Consider the following 12879-nt stretch of genomic DNA (forward strand, 5'->3'; position numbering starts at 1 on the left):
ATTACTTAATAATTGTTATTTTGAGGCTTAACTGACAGCCCTAATGGACATTGTGTTCCAACAGATTTCTTGTCACTGGACTTCGCATTAACCAATCTTCCCAATACTAGGCATGTTCCACCCCAACCCCCACCCCCCACTTGAAATTGTGTATGGTCAAGTACAGAACAATCAACTGTACAAGGCGGCAAACATTATATTCATGACTTAATACATTACTTGTGTGTTAGATTGGCATTTAAAAATAGGACTTGCGCCAATGTTTGGGAGGTTTAGGCTATGCTGTGTAAAGGAGAGTTATCTGGCGCTGGTATCGAGTACTTGGAAATTGTAATGCTTGCTTACTCGAGCAATATATCTCTCAAAAATCCCACCGCTAGTATAGTTGATTATTCAAGTGTAGACAAGGTGATGCCAATTGCAAGAGCATGTACCATGTATAGTTTGTGGAAAACCCATGACACAATTTACCTCCAAAGTGGTATTTCAGTTCTGTACTTGCCAACCAAATGACCAACAATATCAGTTATTATGACATCACAATAATAAGCTGTGGTAACTGAAGAGGTCTAGACCCAGTTGGCTTTGTTGTGGGAAGCTGCATTCCTTGCCATGGTAACAGTCATTAAGAAACAATGACACCTACTCAATTGCAAACACAAACTAAACATTCAATTTAAAAGGCCTTTAAGGTGTCTTAACTTTTATGAAGTAGGACTCAGGAATCAACTTTCCCAAATATTAACTTCTGATACTACACAGTCATAGACAGCTGGCAATCTGTTCTATAATACATTTTATTTTTTATTTCTTAGCAGACGCCCTTATCCATGGCAACTTAAAATTGTTACAAGATATCACATTATTTTTACATACAATTACTCCATAGGCATATTACTGTTATTACTATTACTTATCAATCAATTGTAAATGACGAAACACTAAATGTACTATAAAAGCTTGTACATGACTATGCAAAACACATTTTTACACGGCCACTGTGAATGCTACACTGTGAGACCTACCTCCTACAAAAACAAAACGAGTAGGGTAGGAAAATAGAAAAGTAGTCCTGGAGATAAAATAGAATACAGTACTAAAGGCGTCTGCTAAATATGCCAGTACATCCCCGAAAATACCTTGGGGTTGGAATTAGAATCATCCTCTCGTACTAATATAATGAGGAACACACGCCTGTGATAAAGCAGGCAGGTATAAAAGTTGGTCTGAAATGTGTGTGAGTCGTCTGTCTGTCTGTCTGTGTTCAAACTTGGAAAAATACTTAAAGGTATTTAGTACTGGTACTGTGTGTAAAGTATTGCGTAAAATCGGTAAAGGGCCTAACTGTCCAGTTTTAAAGCTAGAACTCGTCAACGTTTAGCTCGTGCTCCTTGGTGTAGTTAGACTTTTCTTTTGTTTGTTGATTTTGTGTAATTAATAAATAAGTTTAACAGGGCGGTGCCTGTATTATCTATTGTTCCATGAAGTACTTCTTTTATACTAGAAAGACCCGAAAGTGGCAAAGCATCTCCCACTTTGTCACAATAAATAATTGGATAGGTCACTGCTACAGTGGACAAAAAATACAAATACATTATCCAAGTTTAAATCCCAGACTGGCACTAATCCTAGTACTGCTGTGCTGCCCTAGACAACCAGGACACAAGGAGAAACAGTCACACTGACACGACTTGATTGAGCTAGCAGGAGGTCCACTGTAATGCATGAAAATTAAAGTACAGTGCAGACTTGTTTATTTTAAATCTTTTAGTCTTAAAATAATGATCTTCTCTTAAAGCATAAAAGCAAACACTTGTGACTTGTGTAACAGACAGGCAGTCAATGAACTGGCTAAAGATGACAGAACATATCAGAGTTTAGGTCTCTACCACTATTTTAAGAGGTTAGTGTCTGGAGCAAAATCAGCTCATCATTCTTAAATTTTATTAACTTACAGAACCAGTGTGTAGCATGAAGATGTTTTGATTCGTACAGTTTAAAAGCAAGAAACTAACATGTGACAGCTCAAAAAGGGTTATTACGGTCATTTAATTTTAGTCTTGCTTCATCTCACCATCGGGCCAGTGGATATTTATATCCCTTATACCCTCTATAACAAGGGTCGGCAACCTTGCTCTTCAACTAACCAAACATGGCTCTTGAGTCTAAGTCATTCACAAATACACGCACAAAATATATATATATATATATATATATATATATATATATATATATATATATATATATATATATATACACAGTACTGTGCCAAAGTTTTAGGCAGGTGTGAAAAAATGCTGTAAAGTAAGAATGCTTTCAAAAATAGACATGTTAATAGTTTATATTTATCAATTAACAAAATGCAAAGTGAGTGAACAGAAGAACAATCTACATCAAATCAATATTTGGTGTGACCACCCTTTGCCTTCAAAACAGCATCAATTCTTCTAGGTACACTTGCACACAGTTTTTGAAGGAACTCGGCAGGTAGGTTGGAGAACTAACCACAGTTCTTCTGTGGATTTAGGCAGCCTCAGTTGCTTCTCTCTCTTCATGTAATCCCAGACAGACTCGATGATGTTGAGATCAGGGCTCTGTGGGGGCCATACCATCACTTCCAGGACTCCTTGTTCTTCTTTACGCTGAAGATAGTTCTTAATGACTTTCGCTGTATGTTTGGGGTCGTTGTCATGCTGCAGAATAAATTTGGGGCCAATCAGATGCCTCCCTGATGGTATTGCATGATGGATAAGTACCTGCCTGTACTTCTCAGCATTGAGGAGACCATTAATTCTGACCAAATCCCCAACTCCATTTGCAGAAATGCAGCCCCAAACTTGCAAGGAACTTCCACCATGCTTCACTGTTGCCTGCAGACACTCATTCGTGTACCGCTCTCCAGCCCTTCGGCGAACAAACTGCCTTCTGCTACAGCCAAATATTTCAAATTTTGACTCACCAGTCCAGAGCACCTGCTGCCATTTTTCTGTACCCCAGTTCCTGTGTTTTCGTGCATAGTTGAGTCGCTTGGCCTTCTTTCCACGTCGGAGGTATGGCTTTTTGGCCGCAAGTCTTCCATGAAGGCCACTTCTGAACAGACTTCTCTGGACAGTAGATGGGTGTACCAGGGTCCCACTGTTTTCTGCCAATTCTGAGCTGATGGCACTGCTGGACATCTTCCGATTGCGAAGGGAACTAAGCATGATGTGTCTTTCATCTGCTGCAGTAAGTTTCCTTGGCCGACCACTGCGTCTACGGTCCTCAACGTTGCCCGTTTCTTTGTGCTTCTTCAAAAGAGCTTGGACAGCACATCTGGAAACCCCTGTCTGCCTTGAAATTTCTGCCTGGGAGAGACCTTGCTGATGCAGTATAACTACCTTGTGTCTTGTTGCTGTGCTCAGTCTTGCCATGGTGTATGACTTTTGACAGTAAACTGTCTTCAGCAACCTCACCTTGTTAGCCGAGTTTGGCTGTTCCTCACCCAGTTTTATTCCTCCTACACAGCTGTTTCTGTTTCAGTTAATGATTGTGTTTCAACCTACATATTGAATTGATGATCATTAGCACCTGTTTGGTATAATTGTTTAATCATGCACCTGACTATATGCCTACAAAATCCCTGACTTTGTGCAAGTGTACCTAGAAGAATTGATGCTGTTTTGAAGGCAAAGGGTGGTCACACCAAATATGGATTTGATTTAGATTTTTCTTCTGTTCACTCACTTTGCATTTAGTTAATTGATAAATATAATCTATTAACATGTCTATTTTTGAAAGCATTCTTACTTTACAGCATTTTTTCACACTTGCCTAAAACTTTTGCACAGTACTATATATATATATAGATAGATAGATAGATAGAATTAAAACGTTTTATTAGCGTCATCGCATATCTACAAATGACCAACTCGGGAAGCGATACCTCGCTTTATTTATTTATTTATTTTTACATCCACCTTCCTGCTGCTCTTATTGGTGCTTGTATTCCTGGAGTCTGTTTCATTGTGTTTTGATTGGTCGAGAGATCTGTCAACAAGCACTATCCACTATACCACAAATACTTTCCTTACAGCAGACTTTTTATAACTAAGCCTGATGTTTTACATGCAGGGGTACCTTAGAAATGCCCTATAAATGTGAGTAAGGAATGAAAAAATAAAACACTGTGTGGAAGTTGATTTACACGGTTACTTGAAATGGCTTGACAAGGTTCTTGCTTGGATCAATAAACAACCAAACGGGCCAAATGGACCTCCTCTTGTTTGTAACATTTCTTATGTTCTGTAAAAGTCACATACAACATAACACCTCCATGAACCTATACTGTTCAAATCTTTTAGAAAGTAAACAAGTAAAACAGAAACAGGAGATAATGCAAAACTAGACGAGCCTGATTGATTCGTGTACACTGTAAAAATCTCTTTTTAAAACGAACACAGTAATAAAACCCTGTAGAATGCAGTTTTCTGAAGCAGCGGAACAGTAACTCTTGCCAAGCAAAGCTGCTCAAGTATGTTTCAAATAAGATTTCAGTTTACTAACATTCAGTGAACATGGTATTTATTTAGAGATCCTGTCTCTGAATAATAAAAAAAATATCCTACAGGGCAAAGTGTGCAGGATATTCAGTTTTTCATAACAATGCTGGGTTATATAAACCTAATTTAATGATATTAAAAAAAAAATGTTTGAAATGCCAGGATTTATATATTGTAAATTTATGCAGACACAAAAACACACTATTTTTGTTTGTTTGTTTTTAGACTAGATTATTGGTGAACTCCTGATAATGTCACGTAAACATGCAGACAATTTGTACTTTATTTCTCTCTTTGGCTAAAATTTTAGTTATAAGTTAGTTATTGTAGCCTTATTTAAAATGTACTGTGCCAACAATTTTTTTCTCTCAATTATTTGTTCAAATGACCCAAGGGTCTAGCTATGAATTAAGGCTGCCTGGTGGTATATTATTTCAACCAAGACTTTCATACAGGCTCAGGCAGTGGTCCAAAGCCTTAAAAGCCAAAGGGGAGGAGGGGTGTATTGAGTATCACTCAATGTATAAACATGAAAGTAGCAAATCGATGTCCACAACTGTGTGCAGACGTTAATACATCTTGTACAATGCAAGTGTGGAAAACAAAAAGGTTTGAACAATTAAAAGGAGTACTGAATAATACAGTTTGTTTCTATATACTGTGCATCAGCAGAGCTATAGATAAAAGCCGGTTTCACAAAGACCTTTCCAGACCTCCAGCCCTAAAGAAAACCCTGGCAGAGGTTCACCCCTATCTCCTTAGAATTCCTTGCTATTTGAAATCTTAACTACATCCCTGCATCAGTAAATGATACAAAAAAGCCTCACCTGTTGGAGGTGTTCTTTCTATTACTCGCCTTTGGCAGGCACATTTCAGATCTGCACACATGCAAATAAAGGCTGTACTAACCAAAAAAAGCATTTCCTGGCCTAGGAAGTGAATGTGATCCCAAGGCGTAGTTTAGTGTAACCGAGTGCTGTATAGGTTCGACAACGATGTCCTGCAAGATTAACTGCTGTAGTGTGAAGCAGACTGAATATTTTGTGTTTCAGCTGAAGGTGTTCATTTTGGTATGCATCACATTCTGAATTAGGTTCCTAGAAAAATAACCACCAATTCAAACTATGGCTTTATAAAAAAACAGTTCAACAAATAATACTTGCTGCTTTTCACGTCCGTTGGGATACTGACTTATGATAGCCCATTTTTTCAGGAAATAAATTACACTGGGCAGTTTACATTCAAGTTAGTTGCTGCTGTACAGTATTGAAATGTTTGAATTACAGTAGTGATTCAAGTCAAATCCATATATTGTCACTATGTATGAAAAATACTTCTTGTCCAAGGGACAAAATGCTAGAAAAATCTACTTGTCCTTCTTAAAAACCTACTTGCCCCCTCACCGTCCCATAAAACACACACAGAAATGAAAACTTTTTATGATTTTGCTTTTTTTAAATAATGAACACAATCAGTTAATAATATAGACCTCAAACAGGTAGAATGTTCACTGGAGCGGAAGGGTTAAAGGATTGGTTTCTAAACATTACCCAGAAGACGGGCGATGACACTTGTTTAATATGTTTTGGTTTCCTGTATGGCCATTGGATGAACACAAAACATTTTGTTTTGTGGGCGTTGCGCTGTTGGTCTCACAGCGCAAAGTTATATTAAAAAATAAGTAAGTAAATCTATAGCTTTACAAACTTACTGCCAACCACCGGAGATTAAGTAGCTTTTTAAAAATAAATTGCTAAAAACTGTTATAGGTAAAATAGTTTAAAGGTTTTTATATATTTTTTTTATTTTCATTTGTATGTGTGAGACTTCTGCAGTTTAGAGTTTACAGGACCTTGCGTGGCCCCTAGAATTCTACATGAGCTTTTCTAGCAACAGAACAATGTGACAAAAGAAAAAAAAAAAAAAGTACTTGTCCGACGAGCAAAGTATAACAGTAAAACTTGTCGTCCCGGGCGTTGGGCGATATGAATTGTACACCCCTGGTATGCCAAGTCCGTTTGAAGTCAACAGAAAAAAGGGTTTGACAGTATTGCCTACCAGTGTCTACAAACAATACTGATGGCTTTTCCCTAAAGGCATGCAAGACTCAGCAATACATTTTACAAGTTATTCACAATAAAAGTAATGCAAGTCTTGCCAGTTATTTCTGTCAAAAGAGGTTACCTTGGTTCATAAGAATGCTTTGTATTCCGTATCTTCTAAAAATACTAATTACAGTGAATGCTGGCAGTAAAGTTTAAAGAAGTTAACCTATTTGTAGTACTGAAGCGAAACTCATCAAGCACAAACAAAATATATAGCCTATGTGTACTGATACCGGGAATAGGTAGACCGGGAAAAAAGTGGATAGCTGTGTAGAATTTAAAGAGGAGGTTCCACTGTTTCTAAGGTTTACGCCTACTAGTACTACGTCTGGAGAATTAGTAGATCGAACCCAGGGAATAAGTTGTTTGGATATATTAACTAAACATAAATCATTTAAAATGAATTTAAGTGCAATTTATATCTGTTTGTTTAACAAACGTTATAGGAACTCGAGAATTTGTTGCTGCTTGAGGGCCCACTGAGAGTGTAAGTCCGAGCTTCGTGTTATTGCGTTCTACGTCATCCCGCTGAAGGACGCAACAAAAATGGTGTTGTTGTGATAAAAATAAACACAATTAAATTTATTTATAGACAAAAATTAACAAGCCATTTACTGTTAACTTTAACAATATTTTATTTAATTTAAATAAATAAATAAATAAATAAATAAATAAACACGGAAGATGTATTCTCTTACCTGCTCCTCTGATATGCTGGAGGGAATGTTTCAGTCTGGCGCCCGCCTTCAAAACAAAGGACATCACTGTGCCGCAGTGCATGCAGAACTTGAGCCGGCCGACTGTTTACACCAACAGGATCAAATGCTACCGATGCATTTGATCTTGATCTGTACCATCTCCCCGAGAGGTATATTTGATCCGATCACCGAGCTACCGATGCATTTGATCCGGATCAGAAAAGGCAGTGTAAACGTGCCTAATGAATCTTACGAACATTATATATATATATATATATATATATATATATATATATATATATATATTACACACACACAGCTCTGGAAAGAATTAAGAGACCACTGCAAAATTATCAGTTTCTCTGGTTTTACTATTTATAGGTATGTGTTTGGGTAAAATGAACATTTTTGTTTTATTCTATAAACTACTGACAACAATTCTCCCAAATATCAAATAAAAATATTGTCATTTAGAGCATTTATTTGCAGAAAATGACAACTGGTCAAAATAACAAAAAAGATGCAGTGTTGTCAGACCTCGAATAATGCAAAGAAAATAAGTTCATATTCATTTTTAAACACCACAATACTAATGTTTTAACTTAGGAAGAGTTCAGAAATCAATATCTGGTGGAATAACCCTGATTTTCAAGCACAGCTTTCATGCGTCTTGGCATGCTCTCCACCAGTCTTTCACATTGATGTTGGGTGACTTTATGCCACTCCTGGCGCAAAAATTCAAGCAGCTCGGCTTTGTTTGATGGCTTGTGACCATCCATCTTCCTCTTGATCACATTCCAGAGGTTTTCAATGGGGTTCAGGTCTGGAGATTGGGCGGGCCATGACAGGGTCTTGATCTGGTGGTCCTCCATCCACACCTTGATTGACCTGGCTGTGTGGCATGGAGCATTGTCCTGCTGGAAAAACCAATCCTCAGAGTTGGGGAACATTGTCAGAGCAGAAGGAAGCAAGTTTTCTTCCAGGACAACCTTGTACTTGGCTTGATTCATGCGTCCTTCACAAAGACAAATCTGCCCGATTCCAGCCTTGCTGAAGCACCCCCAGATGAGTCCAATTTTCAGCTTTGCCCAACACCTGGTCGTCTAATGGTTAGACGGAGACCTGGAGAGGCCTACAAGCCACAGTGTCTCGCACCCACTGTGAAATGTGGTGGAGGATCGATGATGATCTGGGGGTGCTTCAGCATGGCTGGAATCGGGCAGCTTTGGCATGAATCAAGCCAAGTACAAGGTTGTCCTGAGGACTGGTTTTTCCAGCAGGACAATGCTCCATGCCACACAGCCAAAAATGAATATGAACTTATTTTCTTTGCATTATTCGAGGTCTGACAACACTGCATCTTTTTTGTTGTTTTGACCAGTTGTCATTTTCTGCAAATAAATGCTGTAAATGACAATATTTTTATTTGGAATTTGGGAGAAATGTTGTCAGTAGTTTATAGAATAAAACAAAAATGTTCATTTTACCCAAACACATACCTATAAATAGTAAAACCAGAGAATAATTTTGCAGTGGTCTCTTAATTTTTTCCAGAGCTATCTCTCTCTCTCTCTCTCTCTCTCTCTCTCTCTCTCTCTCTCTCTCTCTCTCTCTCTCTCTCTCTCTCTCTCTCTCTCTCTCTCTCTCTCTCTCTCTCTCTCTCTCTATATATACACACACACACACACACACACGATGAGTGCAGACAATATAGTGCCTTTTACAGTGATGTATATATGACAAATATTAACCACAGTTAAGAAATATATATATATATATATATATATATATATATATATATATATACACACACATACAGTGCCTTGCAAAAGTATTCAGACCCTTGACCAATTCTCTCATATTACTGAATTACAAATGGTACATTGAAATTTCGTTCCGTTTGATATTTTATTTTAAAACACTGAAACTCAAAATCAATTATTGTAAGGTGACATTGGTTTTATGTTGGGAAATATTTTTAAGAAAAATAAAAAACTGAAATATCTTTCTTGCATAAGTATTCAACCCCCACACATTAATATTTGGTAGAGCCACCTTTCACTGCAATAACAGCTTTAAGTCTTTTGGGGTAAGTATGTACCAGCTTTGCACACAGTGTCAGAGTGATATTGGCCCATTCTTCTTGGCAGATTTGCTCCAGGTTGTTCAGGTTGGTTGGACGACGCTTGTGGACCTCAGTTTTCAAATAGTGCCACAGATTCTCAATGGGATTGAGATCAGGACTTTGACTGGGACACTGTAGTAAATTCACCTTTTTATTCTTGAGCCACTCCAATGTTGCTTTAGCCTTGTGCTTGGGATCATTGTCCTGCTGAAAAGGTAAATTTCCTCCCAAGCTTCAGTTTTTTAGCGGACTGAAGCAGGTTCTCTTGCAGTATTTCCCTGTATTTTGCTGTATTTTGATAAAGTAATACAAATGCATAGATTAGGGAAAGGGTACCAAATAATATCCAAGTGTTTGGATATCCCAGTGAGCACAGTTGGATCAATAATCAGGAAGTGGAAGCTGCATCACACCACCCAGGCACTGCCAAGAAAAGGCCGTCCCTCAAAACTCAGCGCTCAAACAAGAAGGAGACTTGTGAGAGAAGCGACAGAGAGGCCAACAATCACTTTGAAGGAGCTACAGAGTTCAGTGGCTGGGAGTGGAGTAATGGTGCACCAGTCAACCATATCAAGAGCTCTGCATAACACTGGCCTGTATGGGAGGGTGGCAAGAAAGAAGCAGTTACTCAAAAAGTACCATCCATCTGAAAGCACGCCTGGAGTTTGCCAGAAAGCATGAGAGTGACCCAGCCGCTATGTGGGAAAAGGTTTTGTGGTCAGATGAGACCAAGATAGAGCTTTTTGGCCAAAACTCAAAGCGCTATGTGTGGTGCAAACCTAACACTGCCCATGCCTCAAGACACACCATCCCTACAGTGAAGTATGGTGGTGGCAGCATCATGCTGTGGGGATGCTTCTCATCAGCAGGGACTGGGCATCTTGTTAAAATTGAAGGAAGAATGGATGGAGCAAAATACAGGGAAATACTGCAAGAGAACCTGCTTCAGTCCGCTAAAAAACTGAAGCTTGGGAGGAAATTCACCTTTCAGCAGGACAATGATCCCAAGCACAAGGCCAAAGCAACATTGGAGTGGCTCAAGAACAAAAAGGTGAAGTCCTACAGTGGCCCAGTCAAAGTCCTGATCTCAATCCCATTGAGAATCTGTGGCACTATTTGAAAATTGCGGTCCACAAGCATCGTCCAACCAACCTGAACAAACCTGTACATACTTACCCCAAAAGACTTAAAGCTGTTATTGCAGCAAAAGGTGGCTCTACCAAATATTAATGTGTGGGGGTTGAATACTTATGCAAGCAAGATATTTCAGTTTTTTATTTCTTAAAAATATTTCCCAACATAAAACCAATGTCACCTTACAATAACTGATTCTGAGTTTCAGTGTTTTAAAATAAAATATCAAACAGAACGAAATTTCAATGTACCATTTGTAATTCAGTAATATGAGAGAATTGGTCAGGGGTCTGAATATACAGTGCCTTGCAAAAGTATAATATATATATATATATATATATATATATATATATATATATATATATATATATATACAGAAAAATGCCAAACCCTATTATGGAGAACACCATGATATAACGAATACGAGTCCGGGGGGGGGGGGGGGTTCGTTATAGTGAAGTTAGCCTGTGTATGTGTGTGTGTGTGTGTGTGTGTGTGTGTGTGTGTGTGTGTGTATATATATATATATATATATATATATATATATATACATACATATACACACACACACACACACACACACACACACACACATTTCTAGCTTTATGGTTTCTAATGTATGTAAAGCATAGTGTACTCCTGACATTACCACATTTTTCACCAGGTTGTCAAATTATACTTTGTATTGAAATTTTGGACTGGGAATAAACATTTTAAAATCCATTGCTGAAGTATACTAGTGTCTAGTTCCACAATGGGATGGAAGCGAACTGTTAAGCACACCCCCGCACCCAAACACACTTCAACCATCTAAACGGCATACGTCAATTAGGCTGTCAATGTACCATTTCCTGTTCATTGTTTTCAATTCATTGTGATGCCGCTAAAAAAGCTTCTCCAAATAAAAATGTGTCTTTAAGTTGCAGCTTGTGTCAAAATAGACGGACTCTGTCACACCCTCAAGGTCTTGTTGGCTGTGTGTCTAGAAGATTTATATTTTCTATAATATAGGCTTAAATCATATCTAATATAAATCAAAATGTTAATGTCAAATCCTTTAACGCGTGATCATCTATATAAATGGACACCAATGTGCAGCTGCTTTCATGCGATGAGGATGCACAGTACCGCGTCTACCGCCCTACAGAGGATACTTGTCTTGCTTTTTCAGCACTGCTGAACTGCCACATTTTTTTTTACAGCAAACCGGCTTGCACATGCGCCAAGAAGATCCCATATTCATAAGCCCCAAAACTCCTGTTGTATTCACAGTGCCATTTCTTGAGTATCTGTACTCTGCTGCATACAAGTTAATGTTTTGACCACAAAACCCGTATTTGACACATACAAAGAAAAACACTTACCGATAACACCGGCTGCATTTATTAAATATTTTTCTAGATGTAATTTAACAGAAACTTTTTGGCTCTTCTGTTAAATATAGTACACAACATAGCTAAACGCATTAACTCCACAAGTACAATAACATAAATACGAGATCCTGGGTAAAATAACATTTAATAAAACGGTGATGCAATCCCTTACCTTCACATTTGTTGCTTTGCTTGTGTTACTGCTACATACAGTAATCGTCCTTCCAAAATCAGTAGGCTTATTAATAAAGATTCTTACACCGCATTATCAAGAACAAGCAACAGCTACCCCGGTTGATGTCTGATAATATTTGGAATAGTAAACATTCGTAATATAGAAGTTGGTGTTATTATTTTAATTATCTTTAACGGAAATATTTCAAATTTCCTGTCTCAAACCAATGACGTCACGTTCTATAGCTGTATGTTGGATGAGATTTTAAGGGCGTTATATGTATCTACATTGCCTGGCACTGTTTACAAAATCGTGTTATGAAATGTACTCAGAATATGAGGAAAAGGGGTGTACAGTTATGAGAAATCATACGTGACGAAAATATTCGGGAAATGCAGTATTCTCCACCCTGGGTCACTGCAGCTGCGTCTCTCAGCGTCAACGGTTGCCGTTCACCACAGCAACACAAAGATACTCAAACAATTCCCAATGAAAAATCAATCGAAACCCACAAAAAATTACTGCTCACAGAATGGGAGTCACTTACCGTCGCTTCGTTTTATCTCCACGTAAATACCGATGAGAATCTTGCCGAAATTAGCCGCCATGCTTCATGGGTGAACGGTATTAAATTGGTGTGTGGGTGTTTTTTATTTGAAGTAGACCTGCTTGTTTTAGCGCTGCTGAAACCGGGAGGGGGTCAGGGGCAGAAGCAACCGGGAGAGAGAGAA

At 38.2% G+C, this 12879-nt stretch overlaps 1 protein-coding gene across 4 annotated transcripts in view; it reads right to left on the minus strand.

The window, feature by feature from the left end:
* LOC131709672 (kinesin-like protein KIF2A) overlaps window positions 1-12872 on the minus strand; it is a 41881-nt gene extending 29009 nt beyond the window's left edge. For all 4 annotated transcript variants that reach the window (XM_059012440.1, XM_059012366.1, XM_059012407.1 and 1 more), the window contains exon 1: window positions 12696-12872. In XM_059012440.1, coding sequence (XP_058868423.1) covers window positions 12696-12756 — 61 coding nt within the window. In that variant the 5' untranslated portion in view covers window positions 12757-12872. The remainder of the gene's footprint in view (window positions 1-12695) is intronic.
* Between the last annotated feature and the right edge of the window lie 7 nt (window positions 12873-12879).

The sequence above is a fragment of the Acipenser ruthenus genome, chromosome 1 (assembly GCF_902713425.1).
Source record: "Acipenser ruthenus chromosome 1, fAciRut3.2 maternal haplotype, whole genome shotgun sequence".
Classification (NCBI taxonomy): Eukaryota; Metazoa; Chordata; class Actinopteri; order Acipenseriformes; family Acipenseridae; genus Acipenser; species Acipenser ruthenus.